Source organism: Scyliorhinus torazame, chromosome 9 (assembly GCF_047496885.1).
Source record: "Scyliorhinus torazame isolate Kashiwa2021f chromosome 9, sScyTor2.1, whole genome shotgun sequence".
Classification (NCBI taxonomy): domain Eukaryota; kingdom Metazoa; phylum Chordata; class Chondrichthyes; order Carcharhiniformes; family Scyliorhinidae; genus Scyliorhinus; species Scyliorhinus torazame.
Window position 1 is genome coordinate 12,820,082 of NC_092715.1, and position 25,762 is coordinate 12,845,843.

Here is a 25,762-nt window from a genome sequence, read left to right on the forward strand (position 1 = left end):
TTTGTTGGGGACCATGTTCTGGGAGTGTTTGATGGGGACTGTGTGCTGGGTTGTTTGATGGGGACCATGTTCTGGGAGTGTTTGATAGGGACCATGTCCTGGGAGTGTTTGATGTGGACCATGTCCTGGGAGTGATTGTTGCGTACCATGTCCTGGGAGTGTTTATTGGGGACCATGTCCTGGGAGGGTTTGATGTGGACCATGTTCTGGGAATTTTTGTTGGGGACCATGTTCTGGGAATTTTTGTTGGGGACCATGTTCTGGGTGTTTTTGATGGGGACCGTGTGCTGGGTGGGTTGATGGGGACCAAGTTCTGGGAGTGTTTGATGGGGACCATGTCCTCGGAATGTTTGATGGGGACCATGTCCTGGGAGTGTTTGATGGGGACCATGTCCTGGGAATGTTTGATGGGGACCATGTTCTGGGAGTGTTTGATGGGGACCAAGTTCTGGGAGTGTTTGATGCGGACCATATCCTGGGAATGTTTAATAGGGACCATGTCCTGGGAGTGTTTGTTGGGGACCATGTTCTGGGAGTGATTGATGGGGACCATGTCCTGGGAGTGTTTGATGCGGACCATATCCTGGGAATGTTTGATAGGGACCATGTCCTGGGAGTGTTTGATGGGGACCATGTCCTCGGAATGTTTGATGGGGACCGTGTCCTGGGTGTGTTTGATTGGAACCGTATTCTGTTGGTTTGATGGGGACCATGTTCTGGGAGTGTTTGATGGGGACGATGTTCTGGGAATGTTTGATGGGGACCATGTTCTGGGAGTGTTTTATGGGGACGATGTTCTGGGAATGTTTGATGGGGACCATGTTCTGGGAGTGTTTGATGGGGACCGTGTTCTGTGAGTGTTTGATGGGGACCCTGTTCTGGGAGTGTTTGATGGGGACCGTGTTCTGTGAGTGTTTGATGGGGACCATGTCCTCGGAATGTTTGGTGGGGACCGTGTCCTGCGAGTGTTTGATGGGGACCGTATTCTGTTGGTTTGATGGGGACCATGTCCTGGGAGTTTTTGATGGGGGCGATGTTCTGGGAGTGTTTGATGGGGACCATGTTCTGAGAGTGTTTGATGGGGACGATGTTCTGTGAATGTTTGGTGGGTCCATGTTCTGGGAGTGTTTGGTGGGGACCATGTCCTGGGAGTGTTTGATGGGGACCATGTTCTGGGAGTGTTTGATGGGGACCATGTCCTTGGAGTGTTTGATGGGGACCTTGTCCTGGGAGTGTTTGATGGGGACGATGTTCTGGGAATGTTTGATGGGGACCGTGTTTTGGGAGTGTTTGATGGGGACAGTATTCTGTTGGTTTGATGGGGACCTTGTTCTGGGAGTGTTTCATGGGGACCATGTGCTGGGAATGTTTGATGGGGACCATGTTCTGGGAGTGTTGTTGTTCGGGACCATGTCCTGGGACTGTTTGATGGGGACCGTGTTCTGGGAGTGTCTGATGGGACCATGTTCTGGGAATGTTTGTTGGGGACCGTGTCCTGGGAATGTTTGTTGGGGACTGTGTCCTGCGTGTGTTTGATGGGGACCGTGTTCTGCGAGTGTTTGATGCGGAATATGTTCTGGGTGGTTTGATGGGGACCGTGTTCTGGGTGGCTTGATGGGGACCGTGTTCTGGGAGTGTTTGATGGGGACCGTGTTCAGGGAGTGTTTGATGGGGACCATGTCCTGGGAGTGTTTGATGGGGACCATGTCCTGGGAATGTTTGATGGGGACCATGTTCTGGGAGTGTTTGATGGGGACCAAGTTCTGGGAGTGTTTGATGCGGACCATATCCTGGGAATGTTTAATCGGGACCATGTCCTGGGAGTGTTTGTTGGGGACCATGTTCTGGGAGTGTTTGATGGGGACCATGTCCTGGGAGTGTTTGATGCGGACCATATCCTGGGAATGTTTGATAGGGACCATGTCCTGGGAGTGTTTGATGGGGACCATGTCCTCGGAATGTTTGATGGGGACCGTGTCCTGGGAGTGTTTGATTGGGACCGTATTCTGTTGGTTTGTTGGGGACCATGTTCGACCATAGGGACGATGTTCTGGGAGTGTTTGATGGGGACGATGTTCTGGGAATGTTTGATGGGGACCATGTTCTGGGAGTGTTTGATGGGGACCGTGTTCTGTGAGTGTTTGATGGGGACCCTGTTCTGGGAGTGTTTGATGGGGACCGTGTTCTGTGAGTGTTTGATGGGGACCATGTCCTCGGAATGTTTGGTGGGGACCGTGTCCTGGGAGTGTTTGATGGGGACCGTATTCTGTTGGTTTGATGGGGACCATGTCCTGGGAGTTTTTGATGGGGGCGATGTTCTGGGAGTGTTTGATGGGGACCATGTCTTGGGAGTGTTTGATGGGGCTATGTTCTGGGAGTTTTTGAAGGGGACCGTGTTCTGGGAGTGTTTGATGGGGACCATGTCCTGGGAGTGTTTGATGGGGACCATGTCCAGGGAGTGATTGTTGGGGACCATGCCCTGGGAGTGTTTGTTGGGGACCATGTCCTGGGAGGGTTTGATGGGGACCAAGTTCTGGGAATTTTTGTTGGGGACCATGTTCTGGGAGTGTTTGAGGGGGACCATGTTTTGGGAGAGTTTGATGGGGTCAATGTACTGGGAGTGTTTGATGTGGACCATGTTTTGGGAGTGTTTGATGGGGACCATGTTCTGGGAGTGTTTGATGGGGACCAAGTTCCGGGAGTGTTTGATGGGGCGATGTTCTGGGAATGTTTGATGGGGGCCATGTTCTGGGAGTGTTTGGTGGGGACCATGTCCTGGGAGAGTTTGATGGGGACCATGTCCTGGGAGTGTTTGATGGGGACCATGTCCTGGGAGTGTTTGATGGGGACCATGTCGTGGGAGTGTTTGATGGGGACGATGTTCTGGGAATGTTTGATGGGGACCATGTTCTGGGAGTGTTTGATGGGGACGTTATTCTGTTGGTTTGATGGGGACCTTGTTCTCGGAGTGTTTCATGGGGACCATGTGCTGGGAATGTTTGATTGGGACCATGTTCTGGGAGTGTTGTTGATGGGGACCATGTCCTGGGAGTGTTTGATGGGGACCGTGTTCTGGGAGTGTCTGATGGGACCATGATCTGGGAATGTTTGTTGGGGACCGTGTCCTGAGAATGTTTGTTGGGGACTGTGTCCTGCGTGTGTTTGTTGGGGACCGTGTTCTGCGAGTGTTTGATGCGGAATATGTTCTGGGTGGTTTGATGGGGACCGTGTTCTGGGTGGCTTGATGGGGACCGTGTTCTGGGAGTGTTTGATGGGGACCGTGTTCTGGGACTGTTTGATGGGGACCATGTTCTGGGAGTGTTTCATGGGGACCATGTGCTGGGAATGTTTGATGGGGACCATGTTCTGGAAGTGTTTGATGGGGACCATGTTCTGCGAGTGTTTGATTGGGTCCATGTCCTGGAAGTGTTTGATGGGGCTATGTCCTGGGAGTGTTTGATGGGGACCATGTCCTGGGAGTGATTGTTGGGGACCATGTCCTGGGAGTGTTTTTTGGGGCCCATGTCCTGGGAGGGTTTGATGGGGACCATGTTCTCGGAGTGTTTGTTGGGGACCATGTTCTTGGAGTGTTTTATGGGGACCGTGTGCTGGCTGGTTTGATGGGGACCATGTTCTGGGAGTGTTTGATGGGGAACATGTCCTGGGAGTGTTTGATGGGGACTATGTCCTGGCAGTGTTTGATGGGGACTATGTACTGGGAGTGTTTGATGGGTACCATGTGCTGGGAGTGTTTGATGTGGACCATGTTTTGGGAGTGTTTGATGGGGACCATGTTCTGGGTGGTTTGATGGGGACCGTATTCTGTTGGTTTGATGGGGACCTTGTTCTGGGAGTGTTTCATGGGGGCCATGTGCTGGGAATGTTTGATGGGGACCATGTTCTGGGAGTGTTTGATGGGGACCATGTGCTGGGAATGTTTGATGGGGACGATGTTCTGGGAATGTTTGATGGGGACCATGTTCTGGGAGTGTTTGATGGGGACCATGTCCTTGGAGTGTTTGATGGGGACGATGTTCTGGGAATGTTTGATGGGGACCATGTTCTGGGAGTGTTTGGTGGGGTCCGTGTCCTGGGAGTGTTTGATGGGGACCATGTTCTGGGAGTGTTTGATGGGGGCCATGTCCTGGGAGTGTTTGATGGGGACCATGTCCTGGTAGTGTTTGATGGGGACCTTGTCCTGGGAGTGTTTGATGGGGACGATGTTCTGGGAATGTTTGATGGGGACCGTGTTTTGGGAGTGTTTGATGGGGACCGTATTCTGTTGGTTTGATGGGGACCTTGTTCTGGGAGTGTTTCATGGGGACCATGTGCTGGGAATGTTTGATGGGGACCATGTTCTGGGTGTGTTGTTGTTGGGGACCATGTCCTGGGAGTGTTTGATGGGGACCGTGTTCTGGGAGTGTCTGATGGGACCGTGTCCTGGGAATGTTTGTTGGGGACTGTGTCTTGCGTGTGTTTGATGGGGAACGTGTTCTGCGAGTGTTTGATGCTGAATATGTTCTGGAAGGTTTGATGGGGACCGTGTTCTAGGTCGCTTGATGGGGACCGTGTTCTGGGAGTGTTTGATGGGGACCGTGTTCAGGGAGTGTTTGATGGGGACCATGTTCTGGGAGTGTTTGATGGGAACCATGTTCTGGAAGTGTTTGATGGGGTCCATGTTCTGGGAGTGTTTGATGGGGACGATGTTCTGGGAGTGTTTGATGGGGACGATGTTCTGGGAGTGTTTGATGGGGACCAAGTTCTAAGAGTGTTCGATGGGTACCATGTTCTGGGAGTGTTTGATGGGAACCATGTTCTGCGAGTATTTGATGGGGACCATGTTCTGGGAGTGTTTGATGGGGACGATGTTCTGCGAGTGTTTGATGGGGACCATGTCCTGGGAGTGTTTGATGGGGACGATGCTCTGGGAATGTTTGATTGGGGACCATGTTCTGGGAGTATTTGATGGGGGCCATTTCCTGGGAGTGTTTGATGGGGACCATGTCCTGGGAGTGTATGATGGAGACCATGTTCTGGGAGTGTTTGATGGGGACCATGTTCTGCGAGTGTTTCATGGGGACCATGTGCTCTGAATGTTTGATGGGGACCATGTCGTGGGAGGGTTTGATGGGGACCATGTTCTGGGAGTGTTTGATGGGGACGATGTTCTGGGAGTGTTTGATGGGGATGATGTTCTGGGAGTGTTTGATGGGGACCAAGTTCTCAGAGTGTTTGATGGGTACCATGTTCTGGGTGGTTTGATGGGGACCGTATTCTGTTGGTTTGATGGGGACCTTGTTCTGCGATTGTTTCATGGGGACCATGTGCTGGGAATGTTTGATGGGGACCATGTTCTGGAAGTGTTTGATGGGGACCATGTTCTGCGAGTGTTTGATGGGGTCCATGTCCTGGAACTGTTTGATGGGGCTATGTTCTGGGAGTGTTTGAAGGGGACCTTGTTCTGGGAGTGTTTGATGGGGAGCATGTCCTGGGAGTGTTTGATGGGGACCATGTCCTGGGAGTGATTGTTGGGGACCATGTCCTGGGAGTGTTTTTTGGGGCCCATGTCCTGGGAGGGTTTGATGGGGACCATGTTCTCGGAGTGTTTGTTGGGAACCATGTTCTTGGAGTGTTTTATGGGGACCGTGTGCTGGGTGGTTTGATGGGGACCATGTTCTGGGAGTGTTTGATGGGGAACATGTCCTGGGAGTGTTTGATGGGGACTATGTCCTGGCAGTGTTTGATGGGGACTATGTACTGGGAGTGTTTGATGGGTACCATGTGCTGGGAGTGTTTGATGTGGACCATGTTTTGGGAGTGTTTGATGGGGACAATGTACTGGGAGTGTTTGATGTGGACCATGTTCTGGGAGTGTTTGATGGGGACCATGTCCTGGGAGTGTTTGATGGGGACCATGTTCTGGGTGGTTTGATGGGGACCGTATTCTGTTGGTTTGATGGGGACCTTGTTCTGGGAGTGTTTCATGGGGACCATGTGCTGGGAATGTTTGATGGGGACCATGTTCTGGGAGTGTTTGATGGGGACCATGTCCTGGGAGTGTTTGATGGGGACTGTGACCTCGGAGTGTTTGATGGGGACCGTATTCTGTTGGTTTGATGGGGGCCATGTTCTGGGAGTGTTTGATGGGGACCAAGTTCTGGGAGTGTTTGATGGGGACGATGTTCTGGGAATGTTTGATGGGGACCATGTTCTGGGAGTGTTTGATGGGGACCATGTCCTTGGAGTGTTTGATGGGGACGATGTTCTGGGAATGTTTGATGGGGACCATGTTCTGGGAGTGTTTGGTGGGGACCGTGTCCTGGGAGTGTTTGATGGGGACCATGTTCTGGGAGTGTTTGATGGGGACCATGTCCTGGGAGTGTTTGATGGGGACCATGTCCTGGGAGTGTTTGATGGGGACCTTGTCCTGGGAGTGTTTGATGGGGACGATGTTCTGGGAATGTTTGATGGGGACCGTGTTTTGGGAGTGTTTGATGGGGACCGTATTCTGTTAGTTTGATGGGGACCTTGTTCTGGGAGTGTTTCATGGGGACCATGTGCTGGGAATGTTTGATGGGGACCATGTTCTGGGTGTGTTGTTGTTGGGGACCATGTCCTGGGAGTTTTTGATGGGGACCGTGTTCTGGGAGTGTCTGATGGGACCGTGTCCTGGGAATGTTTGTTGGGGACTGTGTCTTGCGTGTGTTTGATGGGGAACGTGTTCTGCGAGTGTTTGATGCTGAATATGTTCTGGGTGGTTTGATGGGGACCGTGTTCTGGGTCGCTTGATGGGGACCGTGTTCTGGGAGTGTTTGATGGGGACCGTGTTCAGGGAGTGTTTGATGGGGACCATGTTCTGGGAGTGTTTGATGGGAACCATGTTCTGGAAGTGTTTGATGGGGTCCATGTTCTGGGAGTGTTTGATGGGGACGATGTTCTGGGAGTGTTTGATGGGGACGATGTTCTGGGAGTGTTTGATGGGGACCAAGTTCTCAGAGTGTTCGATGGGTACCATGTTCTGGGAGTCTTTGAAGGGAACCATGTTCTGCGATATTTGATGGGGACCATGTTCTGGGAGTGTTTGATGGGGACGATGTTCTGCGAGTGTTTGATGGGGACCATGTCCTGGGAGTGTTTGATGGGGACGATGTTCTGGGAATGTTTGATTGGGGACCATGTTCTGGGAGTATTTGATGGGGGCCATTTCCTGGGAGTGTTTGATGGGGACCATGTCCTGGGAGTGTATGATGGGGACCATGTTCTGGGAGTGTTTGATGGGGACCATGTTCTGCGAGTGTTTCATGGGGACCATGTGCTGTGAATTTTTGATGGGGACCATGTCGTGGGAGGGTTTGATGGGGACCATGTTCTGGGAGTGTTTGTTGGGGACCATGTTCTGGGAGTGTTTGATGGGGACCGTGTGCTGGGTTGTTTGATGGGGACCATGTTCTGGGAGTGTTTGATGGGGATCATGTCCTGGGAGTGTTTGATGGGGACCATGTCCTGGGAGTGTTTGATGTGGACCATGTCCTGGGAGTGATTGTTGCGGACCATGTCCTGGGAGTGTTTATTGGGGACCATGTCCTGGGAGGGTTTGATGTGGACCATGTTCTGGGAATTTTTGTTGGGGACCATGTTCTGGGTGTTTTTGATGGGGACCGTGTGCTGGGTGGTTTGATGGGGACCATGTCCTGGGAGTGTTTGATGGGGACCATGTTCTGGGAGTGTTTGATGGGGACCAAGTTCTGGCAGTGTTTGATGGGGACCATGTTCTTGGAGTGTTTGATGGGGACCGTGTCCTGGGAGTGTTTGATGGGGACCATGTCCTCGGAATGTTTGATGGGGACCATGTTCTGGGAATGTTTGATGGGAATCATGGCCTGGGAGTGTTTGATGGGGACCGTGACCTGGGAGTGTTTGATGGGGACCGTATTCTGTTGGTTTGATGGGGACCATGTTCTGGGAGTGTTTGATGGGGACGAAGTTCTCGGAATGTTTGATGGGGACCATGTCCTGGGAGTGTTTGATGGGGACCATGTTCTGGGAGTGTTTGATGGGGACCATGTCCTTGGAGTGTTTGATGGGGACCTTGTCCTGGGAGTGTTTGATGGGGACGATGTTCTGGGAATGTTTGATGGGGACCGTGTTTTGGGAGTGTTTGATGGGTACCGTATTCTGTTGGTTTGATGGGGACCTTGTTCTGGGAGTGTTTCATGGGGACCATGTGCTGGGAATGTTTGATGGGGACCATGTTCTGGGAGTGTTGTTGTTGGGGACCATGTCCTGGGAGTGTTTGATGGGGACCGTGTTCTGGGAGTGTCTGATGGGACCATGTTCTGGGAATGTTTGTTTGGGACCGTGTCCTGGGAATGTTTGTTGGGGACTGTGTCCTGCGTGTGTTTGATGGGGACCGTGTTCTGCGAGTGTTTGATGCGGAATATGTTCTGGGTGGTTTGATGGGGACCTTGTTCTGGGTGGCTTGATGGGGACCGTGTTCTGGGAGTGTTTGATGGGGACCGTGTTCAGGGAGTGTTTGATGGGGACCATGTTCTGGGAGTGTTTGATGGGAACCATGTTCTGGAAGTGTTTGATGGGGTCCATGTTCTGGGAGTGTTTGATCGGGACGATGTTCTGGGAGTGTTTGTTGGGGACGATGTTCTGGGAGTGTTTGATGGGGACCAAGTTCTCAGAGTGTTCGATGGGTACCATGTTCTGGGAAGTTTGATGGGAACCACGTTCTGCGAGTATTTGATGGGGACCATGGCCTGGGAGTGTTTGATGGGGACGATGTTCTGGGAATGTTTGATTGGGGACCATGTTCTGGGAGTATTTGATGGGGGCCATTTCCTGGGAGTGTTTGATGGGGACCATGTTCTGCGTGTGTTTCATGGGGACCATGTGCTGTGAATGTTTGATGGGGACCATGTCGTGGGAGGGTTTGATGGGGACCATGTTCTGGGAGTGTTTGTTGGGGACCATGTTCTGGGAGTGTTTGATGGGGACCGTGTGCTGGGTTGTTTGATGGGGACCATGTTCTGGGAGTGTTTGGTAGGGACCATGTCCTGGGAGTGTTTGATGTGGACCATGTCCTGGGAGTGATTGTTGCATCCCATGTCCTGGGAGTGTTTATTGGGGACCATGTCCTGGGAGGGTTTGATGTGGACCATGTTCTGGGAGTGTTTGATGGGGACCACGTTCTGGGAGTGTTTGATGGGGACCATGTCCTCGGAATGTTTGATGGGGACCATGTCCTGGGAGTGTTTGATGGGGACCATGTCCTGGGAATGTTTGATGGTGACCATGTTCTGGGAGTGTTTGATGGGGACCAAGTTCTGGGAGTGTTTGATGCGGACCATATTCTGGGAATGTTTAATAGGGACCATGTCCTGGGAGTGTTTGTTGGGGACCATGTTCTGGGAGTGTTTGATGGGGACCATGTCCTGGGAGTGTTTGATGCGGACCATATCCTGGGAATGTTTAATAGGGACCATGTCCTGGGAGTGTTTGATGGGGACCATGTCCTCGGAATGTTTGATGGGGACCGTGTCCTGGGAGTGTTTGATTGGGACCGTATTCTGTTGGTTTGATGGGGACCATGTTCTGGGAGTGTTTGATGGGGACGATGTTCTGGGAATGTTTGATGGGGACCATGTTCTGGGAGTGTTTGATGGGGACGATGTTCTGGGAATGTTTGATGGGGACCATGTTCTGTGAGTGTTTGATGGGGACCGTGTTCTGTGAGTGTTTGATGGGGACCCTGTTCTGGGAGTGTTTGATGGGGACCGTGTTCTGTGAGTGTTTGATGGGGACCATGTCCTCGGAATGTTTGGTGGGGACCGTGTCCTGGGAGTGTTTGATGGGGACCGTATTCTGTTGGTTTGATGGGGACCATATCCTGGGAGTTTTTGATGAGGGCGATGTTCTGGGAGTGTTTGATGGGGACCATGTTCTGGGAGTGTTTGATGGGGTCCATGTCCTTGGAGTGTTTGATGGGGACGATGTTCTGTGAATGTTTGGTGGGTCCATGTTCTGGGAGTGTTTGGTGGGGACCATGTCCTGAGAGTGTTTGATGGGGACCATGTTCTGGGAGTGTTTGATGGGGACCATGTCCTTGGAGTGTTTGATGGGGACCTTGTCCTGGGAGTGTTTGATGGGGACGATGTTCTGGGAATGTTTGATGGGGACCGTGTTTTGGGAGTGTTTGATGGGGACCGTATTCTGTTGGTTTGATGGGGACCTTGTTCTGGGAGTGTTTCATGGGGACCATGTGCTGGGAATGTTTGATGGGGACCATGTTCTGGGAGTGTTGTTGTTCGGGACCATGTCCTGGGAGTGTTTGATGGGGACCGTGTTCTGGGAGTGTCTGATGGGACCATGTTCTGGGAATGTTTGTTGGGGACCGTGTCCTGGGAATGTTTGTTGGGGACTGTGTCCTGCGTGTGTTTGATGGGGACCGTGTTCTGCGAGTGTTTGATGCGGAATATGTTCTGGGTGGTTTGATGGGGACCGTGTTCTGGGTGGCTTGATGGGGACCGTGTTCTGGGAGTGTTTGATGGGGACCGTGATCAGGGAGTGTTTGATGGGGACCATGTTCTGGGAGTGTTTGATGGGAACCATGTTCTGGAAGTGTTTGATGTGGTCCATGTTCTGGGAGTGTTTGATGGGGACGATGTTCTGGGAGTGTTTGTTGGGGACGATGTTCTGGGAGTGTTTGATGGGGACCACGTTCTCAGAGTGTTCGATGGGTACCATGTTCTGGGAGTGTTTGATGGGAACCACGTTCTGCGAGTATTTGATGGGGACCATGTCCTGGGAGTGTTTGATGGGGACGATGTTCTGGGAATGTTTGATTGGGGACCATGTTCTGGGAGTATTTGATGGGTGCCATTTCCTGGGAGTGTTTGATGGGGACCATGTCCTGGGAATGTATGATGGGGACCATGTTCTGCGAGTGTTTCATGGGGACCATGTGCTGTGAATGTTTGATGGGGACCATGTCGTGGGAGGGTTTGATGGGGACCATGTTCTGGGAGTGTTTGTTGGGGACCATGTACTGGGAGTGTTTGATGGGGACCGTGTGCAGGGTTGTTTGATGGGGACCATGTTCTGGGAGTGTTTGATAGGGACCATGTCCTGGGAGTGTTTGATGTGGACCATGTCCTGGGAGTGATTGTTGCGTACCATGTTCTGGGAGTGTTTGATGGGGACCTTGTTCTGGGAGTGTTTCATGGGGACCATGTGCTGGGAATGTTTGATGGGGACCATGTTCTGGGAGTGTTGTTGTTCGGGACCATGTCCTGGGACTGTTTGATGGGGACCGTGTTCTGGGAGTGTCTGATGGGACCATGTTCTGGGAATGTTTGTTGGGGACCGTGTCCTGGGAATGTTTGTTGGGGACTGTGTCCTGCGTGTGTTTGATGGGGACCGTGTTCTGCGAGTGTTTGATGCGGAATATGTTCTGGGTGGTTTGATGGGGACCGTGTTCTGGGTGGCTTGATGGGGACCGTGTTCTGGGAGTGTTTGATGGGGACCGTGTTCAGGGAGTGTTTGATGGGGACCATGTCCTGGGAGTGTTTGATGGGGACCATGTCCTGGGAATGTTTGATGGGGACCATGTTCTGGGAGTGTTTGATGGGGACCAAGTTCTGGGAGTGTTTGATGCGGACCATATCCTGGGAATGTTTAATCGGGACCATGTCCTGGGAGTGTTTGTTGGGGACCATTTTCTGGGAGTGTTTGATGGGGACCATGTCCTGGGAGTGTTTGATGCGGACCATATCCTGGGAATGTTTGATAGGGACCATGTCCTGGGAGTGTTTGATGGGTACCATGTCCTCGGAATGTTTGATGGGGACCGTGTCCTGGGAGTGTTTGATTGGGACCCTATTCTGTTGGTTTGATGGGGACCATGTTCTGGGAGTGTTTGATGGGGACGATGTTCTGGGAGTGTTTGATGGGGACGATGTTCTGGGAATGTTTGATGGGGACCATGTTCTGGGAGTGTTTGATGGGGACCGTGTTCTGTGAGTGTTTGATGGGGACCCTGTTCTGGGAGTGTTTGATGGGGACCGTGTTCTGTGAGTGTTTGATGGGGACCATGTCCTCGGAATGTTTGGTGGGGACCGTGTCCTGGGAGTGTTTGATGGGGACCGTATTCTGTTGGTTTGATGGGGACCATGTCCTGGGAGTTTTTGATGGGGGCGATGTTCTGGGAGTGTTTGATGGGGACCATGTCTTGGGAGTGTTTGATGGGGCTATGTTCTGGGAGTTTTTGAAGGGGACCGTGTTCTGGGAGTGTTTGATGGGGACCATGTCCTGGGAGTGATTGTTGGGGACCATGTCCTGGGAGTGTTTGTTGGGGACCATGTCCTGGGAGGGTTTGATGGGGACCAAGTTCTGGGAATTTTTGTTGGGGACCATGTTCTGGGAGTTTTTGATGGGGACCGTGTGCTGGGTGGTTTGATGGGGACCATGTTCTGGGAGTTTTTGATGGGGATCATGTCCTTGGAGTGTTTGTTGGGGACCAAGTTCTCGGAGTGTTTGATGGGGACATGTTCTGGGAGCTTTTGATGGGAACCATGTTCTGCGCGAGTGTTTGATGGGGACGATGTTCTGGGAGTGTTTGATGGGGACTATGTTCTGGGAGTGTTTTATGGGGACCATGTCCTGGGAGTGTTTGATGGGGACGATGTTCTGGGAATGTTTGATTGGGGACCATGTTCTGGGAGTATTTGATGGCAGCCATTTCCTGGGAGTGTTTGATGGGGACCATGTCCTGGGAGTGTATGATGGGGACCATGTCCTGGGAGTGTTTGATGGGGACCATGTTCTGCGAGTGTTTCATGGGGACCATGTGCTGGGAATGTTTGATGGGGACCATGTTCTGGGAGTGTTTGATGGGGACCGTGTGCTGGGAGTGTTTGATGGGGACCACGTTCTCGGAGTGTTTGATAGGGACCATGTCCTGGGAGTGTTTGATGTGGACCATGTCCTGGGAGTGATTGTTGGGGACCATGTCCTGGGAGTGTTTATTGGGGACCATGTCCTGGGAGGGTTTGATGTGGACCATGTTCTGGGAGTATTTGTTGGGGACCATGTTCTGGGTGTTTTTGATGGGGACCGTGTGCTGGGTGGTTTGATGGGGACCATGTTCTGGGAGTGTTTGATGGGGATCATGTCCTGGGAGTGTTTAATGGGGACCAAGTTCTCGGAGTGTTTGATAAGGACCATGTCCTGGGAGTGTTTGATGGGGACTATGTTCTGGGAGTGTTTGATGGGGACCACGTTCTGGGAGTGTTTGATGGGGATCATGTCCTGGGAGTGTTTGATGGGTACCATGTCCTGGGAGTGTTTGATGGGGACCATGTCCTGGGAATGTTTGATGGGGACCATGTCCTGGGAGTGTTTGTTGGGGACCATGTTCTGGGAGTGTTTGATGGGGACCATGTCCTTGGAGTGTTTGATGCGGACCATATCCTGGGAATGTTTGACAGGGACCATGTCCTGGGAGTGTTTGATGGGGACCATGTCCTCGGAATGTTTGATGGGGACCGTGTCCTGGGAGTGTTTGATTTGGACCGTATTCTGTTGGTTTGATGGGGACCATGTTCTGGGAGTGTTTGATGGGGACGATGTTCTGGGAAGGTTTGATGGGGACCATGTCCTGGGAGTGTTTGATGGGGACCATGTCCTGGGAATGTTTGTTGGGGACCATGTTCTGGGAGTTTTTGATGGGGACCATGTTCTGGGAGTGTTTGATGCGGACCATATCCTGGGAATGTTTGATAGGGACCATGTCCTGGGAGTGTTTGATGGGGACCATTTTCTGCGAGTGTTTGATGGGAACCATGTTCTGGGAGTGTTTGATGGGGACCGTGTTCTGTGAGTGTTTGATGGGGACCATGTCCTCGGAATGTTTGATGGGGACCGTGTCCTGGGAGTGTTTGATGGGGACCGTATTCTGTTGGTTTGATGGGGACCATGTCCTGGGAGTGTTTGATGGGGGCGATGTTCTGGGAGTGTTTGATGGGGACCGTGTCCTGGGAGTGTTTGATGGGGACCGTGTCCTGGGAGTGTTTGTTGGGGACCATGTTCTGGGAGTGTTTGATGGGGACCCTGTTCTGTGAGTGTTTGATGGGGACCGTGTCCTGGGAGTATTTGATGGGGACCATGTCCTGGGAGTGTTTGTTGGGGTTCATGTTCTGGGAGTGTTTGTTGGGGACCATGTTCTGGGAGTGTTTGATGGGGACCGTGTACTGGGAGGTTGTGCTGCTGCTAATTTGTCTCCTGAACATTATGATTGGATGTTAAATAAAAACACAAAGCTCTGGAAGTACGCTGCGGACTGACGGAGGGTCATGGATCAGAAACGTTCGCTCCTGTTTCGCCCTCCACAGATGGTGCCAAACCTGCTGAGTATTTACAACATTTGCTGTTTGTATTTTGGCTTTGTCAATTCCGTGGTATTTTGTGGGCTGTTGCCTGATATGGTGGAAGCTATGAAATTATCTGAAATATCTTGTGATGCGGAATACTGGTGTCTTTATTCCCGCTTTGCTTCCTTTGCAGTTATCAAAGCAGAAGCTGAGGAATTGCCCTTTTCCCTGAGTGTCAAGAACACCTGGATTGGATTGGATTGGATTTGTTTACTGTCACGTGTACCGAGGTATAGTGAAAAGTATTTTTCTGCGAGCAGCTCAACAGATTATCGTAGATTATCATAGAATTTACAGTGCAGAAGGAGGCCATTCAGCCCATCGAGTCTGCACCGGCTCTTGGAAAGAGCACCCTACCCAAGGTCAACACCTCCACCCTATCCCCATAACCCAGTAACCCCACCCAACACTAAGGGCAATTTTGGACACTACGGGCAATTTAGCATGGCCAATCCACCTAACCTGCACATCTTTGGACACAGTACGAAGTCTTACAACACCAGGTTAAAGTCCAACAGGTTTGTTTCGATGTCACTAGCTTTCGGAGCGCTGCTCCTTCCTCAGGTGAATGAAGAGGTCTGTTCCAGAAACACATATATAGACAGATTCAAAGATGCCAAACAATGCTAGGAATGCGAGCATTAGCAGGTGATTAAATCTTTACAGATCCAGAGATGGGGTAACCCCAGGTTAAAGAGGTGTGAATTGTCTCAAGCCAGGACAGTTGGTAGGATTTCACAGGCCAGATGGTGGGGGATGAATGTAATGCGACATGAATCCCAGGTCCCGGTTCTTCATTCACCTGAGGAAGGAGCAGCGCTCCGAAAGCTAGTGACATCGAAACAAACCTGTTGGACTTTAACCTGGTGTTGTAAGACTTCGTACTGTGCTCACCCCAGTCCAACGCCGGCATCTCCACATCATCTTTGGACAGTGGGAGGAAACCGGAGCACCCGGAGGAAACCCACGCACACATGGGGAGGATGTGCAGACTCCGCACAGACAGTGACCCAAGACGGAATCGAACCTGGGACCCTGGAGCTGTGAAGCAATTGTGCTATCCACAATGCTCCCGTGCTGCCCCAGATCATTAAGTACATGGGAAGAAAAGGGAATAAAAGAAAATACATAATAGGGCAATACAAGATATACAATGTAACTACATAAGCACTGGCATCGGATGAAGCATACAGGGTGTAGCGTTAATGAGGTCAATCCATAAGAGGGTTGTTTCGGAGTCTGGTAACAGTGGAGAAGAAGCTGTTTTTTTGAGTCTGTTGTGCGTGTTCTCAGACTTCTATATCTCCTGCCCGATGGAAGAAGTTGGAAGAGAGAGTAAGCCGGGTGGGAGGGATCTTTGATTATACTGCCCGCTTTCCCCAGGCAGCGGGAGGTGTAGATGGAGTCAATGGATGGGAGGCAGGTTCGTGTGATGGACTGGGCGGTGTTCACGACTCTCTGAAGTTTCTTGCAGTCCTGGGCCGAGCAGTTGCCATACCAGGCTGTGATGCAGCCAGATAGGATGCTTTCTATGGTGCATCTGTAAAAGTTGGTAAGGCTTATTGTGGACATGCCAAATTTCCTTAGTTTCCTGAGGAAGTGGTAGCGTCGACGTGGGTGGACCAGGACAGCTTTTTAGAGATGTGTACCCCTGGGAATTTGAAACTGCTAACCATCTCCACCTCGGCCCCGTTGATGCTGACAGGGGTGTGTACAGTACTTTGCTTCCTGAAGTCAACGACCAGCTCTTTAGTTTTGCTGGCATTGAGGGAGAGATTGTTGTCGCTGCGCCACTCCACTAGGTTCTCAATCTCCCTCCTGTATTCGGACTCGTCGTTATTCGAGATCCGGCCCACTCTTTCTCTCTCTCTCTCTCTCTCTGTCCCTCTCTCTGTCTCTCGGCTGTCTGTCTCTTTCTCTGTCTCTTTCTCTGCCTTTTTCTGTCCCTTTCTCTGTCTCTCTCTCTCTCTGGCTCTGTATCTCTGAAATCAGCCATGATTGAATGGTGGAGTGGACTCGATGGGTCGAATGGCCTTACTTCCACTCCTATGTCTTCTGGTTTTATGGTCTCTACCTCTCTCTCTGTCTCTCGCTGTCTGTGTGTCTCTGTCTCTTTGCCTGTCTGTCTCTGTCTCTCTCTCTGGCTCTGTATCTCTCTCTGTCCCTCTCTCTTTGTCTCTCTCTGTCTTTCTCTGTGTCTCTCTCTCTCTGTCTCTCTCTCTGTCTCTCTCTCTGTCCCTCTCTGTCTCTCTCTCGGTCTCTCTCTCTGTCTCTCTCTCTGTCACCCTCTTTCTCTCTCTCTCTCCGTCTCTCTCTCTCTCTCCCTCTGATTTACTTTCTCTGAATCTACTCTTCCCTTCCTCTGTTACTTTCTTTCTCTTTCTTACTCTTTCCTTCCTCTCTCTTTGTCTCCCTCTCTCTTGTCTCAATCTCTGTCATTGCAGCCTTTGTCTCCCCCTTCCTCAGTGCTCCTCCCCATTTTTCTCTCCCCTTTGTCTGCCGTTCTTTACTCTGATACTCTAATCATTCTCTCTCTCACTGTGCTCTCTCTTTCTCCTTGCCCCTGCTCCACCTCACCCCACCCCCACCCTGCAGGATGACCTCTTTTGGCTGGAAGCGGAAAGCGGGGGAGAAAGTTTCAAAGCTCGCCTCCCAGAACTTTGAAGCTGCTGCTGTGGACGATCGATTGGTTGATGCGGATGTGGACTGGTTGCAGGTTACCAAACGGCAGCGGAAGGTCCTGCTGGAAGACTGTGCAGTGAAGAGCAAGAGGCTGAAGGAAGAGGGGGCTTTTCTCTCTGAGAATGGAAGGTGAGCTTTACATCATCGTGATTCTTAGCAACTGCATGGGCCATGGGCCTGATTGGAGGCGGGAGGAGAGTTTTGTATTTGTTCATGGGATATGGTGATCACTGTCCAGCCCCACCATCTATTGTCCATCCCTAGTTGCCCTTGAGAAGATGGTGGTCAGCTGCCTTCTTGAACCGCTGCTGCCCATGAGGTGTAGGTACACCCATTGTGCTGTTAGGGAGGGAGTTCCAGGATGTTGCCCCAGCGACAGTGAAGGAACGGCCGATATATTTCCCAGTCAGGGTGGTGAGTGACTTGGAGGGGAACCTCCAGGTGGTGGGATTCCCGGGTATCTGCTGCTCTTGTCCTTCTAGATGGTAGTGGTCGTGGGTTTGGAAGGTGTTGCCTCAGGAACCTTGGTGAGTTACTGCAGTGCATCTTGTAGATACAAACATATGAAATAGGAGCAGAGATAGGCCATTTGTACCCTCAAAGCTGCCTCCCTATTTGATAAGATCATAATTACAAGGGTGTGGGGGAGAGGAGTGTCCCTGTTTGAAGTTGGGTGGGAGACGGAAGGGGGTGTCTCTGTTGGAGTTGGGCGAGGGATGGGTGAGGGGACGATTTGGGTGGGGGAGGAGAGAGGGGAAATGGGTGTCCCAGGTTGGATTTCGGTGGAGGAAGGAGTGAGGAGAGTGGGTTACCCTTTAAGAGACCTTAAAAGGTTTAATCCAAAGGGGCAAGTCATGGCAGGAGAGCTCAAAGCCGTGGTTTGCTCCTCCTGCCCTATGTGGGAAGCCGGGAACATTTCCAGTGCCCGGGACCAGCATGTGTGCAGGAAGTGTCTCCGGCTGCAGCTCCGAGAAGCCCGGATTGTGGAGCTGGAGCGGCGGCTGGGGACACTGTGGAGCATCGGCGAGGCGGGAAGGTGGTCACACTGCAGGCTGAGACTTCACAGACAGGAAGGAAATGTGTGACCACCAGGCTGAACAAGAGAGCTAGGCAGTGCAGGAATCTCCTGCAGCTATTCTCCTGCAGAACGGAACAGACTGTTTTGGATGCTGTTGGGAGAAATGGCCTCTGAGGGGAAAACAGCAACAGCCAAATTTGTTGTAGCTCAGTTCAATTCCAGCCTTGGGTCATTGTCTGTGCGGAGTCTGCACGTTCTCCCCGTGTTTGCGTGGGTTTCCTCCGGGTGCTCCGGTTTCCTCCCACAGTCCAAAGATGTGCAGGTTAGGTGGATTGGCCGTGATCAATGTGCGGGGTTACGGGGATAGGGTGGGGAATTGGACCTCGATAGGGTGCTCTTTCGGAAGGCCGGTGCAGACTCGATGGGCAGAATGGCCTCTACTGTAGGGTTCTATGAGTAATTGTCATTGTGAGTTGATGCCCTTTTTTAGACGGGATTTCTTCTGCTGACACTCCATTAATGCCAGAGGAGATTTGTCAGTAAGCTATGTAAACATCCACGTGACTGACCCCTTGGCCAGTCAATCAGTTACTTACTTCTGTGGACTATTTCTGTCATGTTTCGGAGCCGGGGTTAATGTTACCCATTAATTGTAGTTCCTGCTTATCATCTTTCTGATGAGACATTAAGTTAAGACCTGCCTACCTGCCCAGGTATAAATCTCAGGCCAGCATCCACATCCTTCTGGTAATGTGGCGACCAGAACTGCACGCAGTATTCCAAATGTGCCTAACCAACGTCCTATACAACTGTAACATGACCTGCCGACTCTTGTACTCAATACCCCGTCCGATGAAGGCAAGCATGCTGTATGCCTTCTTGATCACTCTATCGACCTGCGTTGCCACCTTCAGGGTACAATGGACCTGAACTCCCAGATCTCTTTGTACATCAATTTTCCCCAGGACTCTTCCATTGACCGTATAGTCCGCTCTTGAATTAGATCTTCCAAAATGCATCACCTTGCATTTGCCTGGACTGAACTCCATCTGCCATTTCTTTACCCAACTCTCCAATCTATCTATATTTTGCTGTATTCTCTGACAGTCCTCCTCGCTATCTGCAACTCCACCAATCTTAGTAACATCTGCAAACTTGCTAATCAGACCACCTATACCTTCGTCCAGATCATTTATGTATATCACAAACAACAGTGGCATGTCTTATAAAGAAAGGTTGAGGGAGCGAGGGCTTTTCTCACTGGAGCGAAGAAGGCAGAGAGGTGACTTGATAGAGGTGTACAAGGTGATGAGAGGCATGGATAGAGTGGATAGCCAGAGACTTTTCCCCAGGGTGGAAATGGCTGTCACGAGGGGACATAATTTTAAGTGATTGGAGGAAGGTACAGGGGAGATGTCAGAGGTTCTTTACACAGAGAGTGGTGGGTGTGTGGAATGCACTGCCAGCAGAGGTGGTGGAGTCAGAGTCATTCGGGACATTTAAGCGACTCTTGGACAGGCACATGGACAGCAGTAAATTGAAGGGGTGGAGGTTAGGTTGATCTTAGATTAGAATAAATGGTCGGCACAACATTGTGGGCTGAAGGGCCTGTACTGTACTGTACTGTACTTCTCTATGTTATATAAATAACAAAGAGATAGAAACGGAATGCATTTGGATTGAGTTAGTGATGGTTCAGTCTATCGCGCGATGTTGAAGAGTGCCGAGGAAATGGAGCGCAAATAGGTTGTGAAAATATGAAACGTGAATCGGGGGGTTTTGAGGGGGGGGGGGGGGGGGGGGGGGGGATTTCACCCACCCTCACCTAAACCTTCAGAGAAGGACTGCAAGGTTGGCAGGGGGCTTTTTAAACCGTGTGCAGGAATCCATTCTGGCTGAGTGTGTGAGGACTCGCTCACTACTGGATCTACTTATGGGGAAATGAACCAAAGCAAGTTGGGAGGTTACTGGGGTTTGTACGCACAGTCCCAGGAAACAAATATTCCAAGTTCCCTGTGCACAGGAGGACCGGTCCCAGTGGCAGGAGGACCGGTCCCAGTGGCAGGAGGACCGGTCCCAGTGGCAGGAGGACCGGTCCCAGTGGCAGGAGGACCGGTCCCAGTGGCAGGAGGACCGGTCCCAGTGGCAGGAGGACCGGTCCCAGTGGCAGGAGGACCGGTCCCAGTGGCAGGAGGACCGGTCCCAGTGGCAGGAGGACCGGTCCCAGTGGCAGGAGGACCGGTCCCAGTGGCAGGAGGACCGGTCCCAGTGGCAGGAGGACCGGTCCCAGTGGCAGGAGGACCGGTCCCAGTGGCAGGAGGCTCGGTCCCAGTGGCAGGAGGACCGGTCCCAGTGGCAGGAGGACCGGTCCCAGTGGCAGGAGGACCGGTCCCAGTGGCAGGAGGACCGGTCCCAGTGGCAGGAGGACCGGTCCCAGTGGCAGGAGGCTCGGTCCCAGTGGCAGGAGGACCGGTCCCAGTGGCAGGAGGACCGGTCCCAGTGGCAGGAGGCTCGGTCCCAGTGGCAGGAGGACCGGTCCCAGTGGCAGGAGGACCGGTCCCAGTGGCAGGAGGCTCGGTCCCAGTGGCAGGAGGACCGGTCCCAGTGGCAGGAGGCTCGGTGAGCAGAGGACACACGCGTGACTAAAGCCGCGGTGAGAGAGCAAGTATTCTTTCTGCAGTGGGTTGAAATCATCTGGAAGCCGCTGTCTGGGGATCTTATTGAAACTTACAGGATACTGCGAGGCCTGGATAGAGTGGACGTGGAGAGGATGTTTCCACTTGTAGGAAAAACTAGAACCCGAGGACACAATCTCAGACTAAAGGGACGATCGTTTAAACAGAGACGAGGAGGAATTTCTTCAGCCAGAGGGTGGGAACTCTGTGGAACTCTTTGCCGCAGAAGGCTGTGGAGGCCAAATCACTGAGTGACTTTAAGACAGAGATAGATAGGTTATTGATTAAAAGGGGATCAGGGGTTATAGGGAGAAGGCAGGAGAATGGGGATGAGAAAATATCAGCCATGATTGAATGACGGAGCAGACTCGATGGGCCGAGTGGCCTAATTCTGCTCCTATGTCTTATGAAAGGGCAGATTGAATCTTAACTTTCAAAAGGGGGAATTGGAGCAATAGTTGAAAAGAAAGCATTTGAAGTGGGGCCCTGGGGAAAGAGCAGGGGAAGTACGTCTAATGGGATAGCTTCTTTCAAACAGCTGGCATAGGGGGGCTGGGCTGAATGGCCTGTCACTGAGCTGCATCATATAAAAGCAAGGGGTAATGTTGAATTTGATCAAACTACATTTATAGAATCATAGAATGGCCATTTGACCCAGCATGTCCATGCTGCCCCTCTGCACCTAGTCACAGCTTCCCCAAAGCACCTCACAGATTCCCTTTGGAAAGCCTCTGACACACACACTCAGGCAGAACATCCCAGATCCTCACCATGCCCCGGGTGTTTTCTCCGTCGATGTCAGCATTGCCGCTCGGGAATACCGCCGTGTGTGGATCTAGTCTCCACGTTAAAGGATATTGAAGCATTGGAGAAAGTTCAGTGGCGAGAGAAACCGCCACTCTTTACTCTGGGCAGGTTTAAGACCAGATTTAACGGGGCTTATTAAAATGAGGAGGGAGTTTGCGGGTGGGTGTGGGAAAACTGTTTCTGCTCGTGGATGAGTCCAAAACAAGAGTTTAAGCTAAGCTTAATTAGATCAAAAAGAATTTTGGAGAATTATCTTTCCCAGAGCTGAACTTGCTGCAAAATGGGGTCAGTTAAAGCAGTTACCATTCATCCATTTAAGGAAAGGTTTGATCCACCCATGATGGAGAAGGGAATAATTGGATACAGGACATGGTTGGGAAGGTGTAATTAAAGTGGAATGGGACGCAAATTCCAGCAGAAACCTAGTGTGCTGAATTTGTATGGGAGCGGATTGTTTTCTCACCTGCAGTGTATGGACCATTCCAGCAGAGGGAGGCTGTGATCCATCCATTGGAAAAGCTGATCGGGACAATGGCTGAATGTATTTGGGACCCATCTTATTACAGCATTAAGAAATGTTTATGCAGCTACAGTGCCCATAGTTAAACATCACAAGGTCAACCTTGGCTCATCACTTCATCAGAATCAAGTTGTATTTAACTGGTAAAATGTTCCCACGGTATAATAATAATAATGATAATCGTTATTAGTGTCACAAGTAGGCTTACATTAACACTGCAATGAAGTTACTGTGAAAACCCCCTAGTCGCCACATTCCGGCGCCTGTTCGGGTACACAGAGGGAGAATTCAGAATGTCCAATTCCCCTAACAGCACGTCTTTAGGGGCTTGTGGGAGGAAACCGGAGCACCCGGAGGAAACCTTCACGCACACGGGGAGAACGTGCAGACTCCGCACAGACAGTGACCCAAGCCGGGAATCGAACCCGGGACCCTGCTGCTGTGAAGCAACAGTGCTAACCACTGTGCTACCGTGCTGACTGTCACACATTTAACAAAATATTCTGTGGGCGTCACTGGCAAGGACAACAGGTGCCCCCATTCCTAATTACCCTTGAACTGAGTGACGTGCCATTTCAAAGGGTAAAGAGTCATGTGGGGTCAACTGCTGTGGGTCGGAGTCTCATTCTCTCATTCATCCCTCTATCTCTCTCATTCATCCCTCTATCTCTCCCATTCATCCCTCTGTCTTTCCTTTTATTCGCTCATGGGACGTGGCGTCGCAGGCTGTGCTAGCATTTATTACCCATCCCTAATAGCCCTCGAGGGGGTTGTTAAGAGTCACCCACATTGCTGTGGGTCTGGAGTCACATGTAGGCCAGACCGGGTAAGGACGGCAGATTTCCTTCCCTGAAGGACATTAGTGAACCAGATGGGTTTTTATAACAATCGCCAATGGTTTCATGGTCAGCATTACTCATATTCCTGGTTTAGGAATTGAATTTTAATCCCACCAGCTGCCGTGGTGGGATTTGAACCCGTGCCCCCAGAGCATCAGCCTGGGCCTCTGGATTCCTCGTTCAGAGACGTTACCACAGCACCAACATCTCGCCCATGTGCTGATAAACATGGACCGGAGAATGAAAACTGGTTCATTTCTATCAACAGTGGAAGTGCCTCGACTTGACCTGGGGGTGTTACTGTAATTAGGCTCAACCCTAAAGGGGCCCAAAGATTCTCTGCAGCCGCGCTGAGCAGCAGAGCGATGTGCTGTGTCTTGTGTTCCTTGTACAACTGCTTGTTCTATAATCACACATTGAACAATGCCACAAGTGACCCGGTCCGGGAGCCTCACGCCAATGGCCACTGATCCTCGGGAAGGCTGGAGCGGAATCAGCTGTTGTGGCTGAGGGAGTAGCAGTCGCGCTCGAAGCACACGCTTGTGGACTCCCAACAGCATTTCAGTAATTTGAGTACATAATCCAAGCTGACGTCTGCTGCACAGTACACAGTACTGGATAGGCGATGGCATAGTGGTATCGCCACTGGGCTAGTAAACCAGAGACCCAGAGTAACGCTCTCGGGACCTGGGTTCGAATCCTGCCGTCGCTGATGGTGAAACTTGAATTCAATAAAAATCTAGAATTAAATGCTTAATGATGACCAATGAAACCATTGTCGTAAAACCCCATCTGGTTCACTAATGTCCTGTCGGGAAGGAAATCTGCCGTCCTTACCCGATCTGGCCTACATGTGACTCCAGACCCCACAACGATGTGGTTGACTCTTAACTGTCTCCTCAAGGGCAATTAGGGATGGGGAATAAATGCTGGCACAGCCGGTGACGTCACGTCCCATAAACGATTAAAAGATAAGAGGGAGCTCTGCACTGTCTGAGGTACCATCTTTTGGGTGGGGGATCAAACTGAAACCCAATTGCTGCTTCAGCTAAAGGTGCTGCGACAATATTTTGAAGAGCAGGGAAATTCTCCCCATGTTACTGTTCAAAAGGGATCATTCAACCGAAATGCTGAAACTGGTCATTTATCCTGTTGCTTTGATTATTGGAGAACAGGCAGAATTTGGGTAATGCCTGCTTATTCCTCCCCCCCCCCCCTCACTAAGTGGTACTGAGCACCCAGCGGGCACCCCTCATTCCTTGTTCGAGCCCCTGTCCTACTTGTTAACGCTGTTGGGAGGGCACAGCATCAAACGTCCCTTGGTTTCCATTACTCAGCAATGTTTGGTAATCATGATAAAATGATAAGCAAGGGAATTCAGTCATTGGGAATGTGTTCTAGGGGCTGTCTGTGTAAAAAAATATATATATATTTTAAAAGGGAAACTAAAGAGAGAGGTTGGCTGGGTTGCTGGAACCTGGTGCTTTGCTACGTTGAAAAGCCTCGCAGCATTGTGGAAACAGATGTTTACCGAGGGCAAGTTGGTAACAATGGAGGATAGAATGGCAAGAGTTTAAGATGTTCAAAGGAGAAGATGGGGTGTGAATTTCCCAAATACATTCTAAAAGCTGAATTTAAGAAATGAAGGTAATTAACTGTGATTTCCCTGATGGTTAGTTCAGATAATGAAAGATCGAAAGGAAGAACTGTATATCAGGGGCAAGTTCATTCTGTTTTGAGAATTCAGCCCACAGCATGAACATATGTCAAATTCCAACAAGCTAGGAGAAAAACCTGCTTAATGAGCCTTACCCTAAGTTGGAAGCTACCTAGGACGATATCGGTGCCTGGTATGCTAACTATCGCTGGATTTTGCCGAGAGTTTTATAACCGATGGGATGTTGTTTGGGGAGATTTAGCTCTGAAGTTAGGAAAGTAGAGGGAGTTGGAACTGGGTGACTGTAAAGATGCTGTGTATGTGTATTTCTAGTTGAGTTTCTTGTGTGTTTTATTGTTTAATAGACATTTGTTAAAACGATCACAACAATGTCTGGGACATCCGTCCCTGGTCTTTCCTCACATTATACCAAAGTGCAGCTCAGAGCCAAGCTTCCCGTCTGAGGGTTGGAATACTCTAGCATTTAACATCAGCTGTGCCCTTAACACCGAAAAACACACCTGTTGCTGTCAGGGAAAGTGACAGTGTGACAACCGTAATCACTATTGCTTTGCGAAAATGTCCTTTTTAGTGAAAGCCCATAGACGGAACGCAGGAATTATTCGGGAAAGCACCGATGGGACATTACTCCCGAGCTGCCGGTCGGCTCACAGTTACAACAAAAGGTTTCTGCAAAACACTTAATTTTCTGTTGCTAATGTCCCAGTGTCGACATCAAATCATCCAGCCTGCTCAGCCCCTCTCATGCCCCAGTGCCGCTGGCACGTGCGGACCCCCCCCCTCCCCCACCCCCCATCCACACACACACACCCACACTCCCCCCCCCCCCCCCACAGCACACACACCCACAGACACACACCCCCATGCACACCCACACACACACTACCCCCCCACACACACACCCACACTGCCCCCCCCCCCTCCCCCACCCCCCATGCACACACACACACACCCACACTGCCCCCCCCCTCCCCCACCCCCCATGCACACACACACACACACTCCCCCCAGCACACACACCCACGGACACCCCCCCATCCACACACACACACACACTACCCCCCCCCCACACACACACACACTCCCACTCCCCCCCTCCCCCACCCCC

The 25,762-nt window shown here is 51.2% G+C and overlaps 1 protein-coding gene across 2 annotated transcripts in view; it reads left to right on the forward strand.

Moving 5' to 3' along the window:
- ttc33 (tetratricopeptide repeat domain 33) overlaps positions 1 to 25,762 on the forward strand; it is a 139,326-nt gene that overhangs the window by 63,566 nt on the left and 49,998 nt on the right. Inside the window, exons 2-3 of one of the 2 annotated variants that reach the window (XM_072515606.1) lie at positions 14,569 to 14,665; positions 17,031 to 17,246. In XM_072515606.1, the coding sequence (XP_072371707.1) occupies positions 17,032 to 17,246 (215 nt within the window). In that variant the 5' untranslated portion in view covers positions 14,569 to 14,665; position 17,031. The remainder of the gene's footprint in view (positions 1 to 14,568; positions 14,666 to 17,030; positions 17,247 to 25,762) is intronic. The other variant, XM_072515607.1, reaches the window with a different exon arrangement.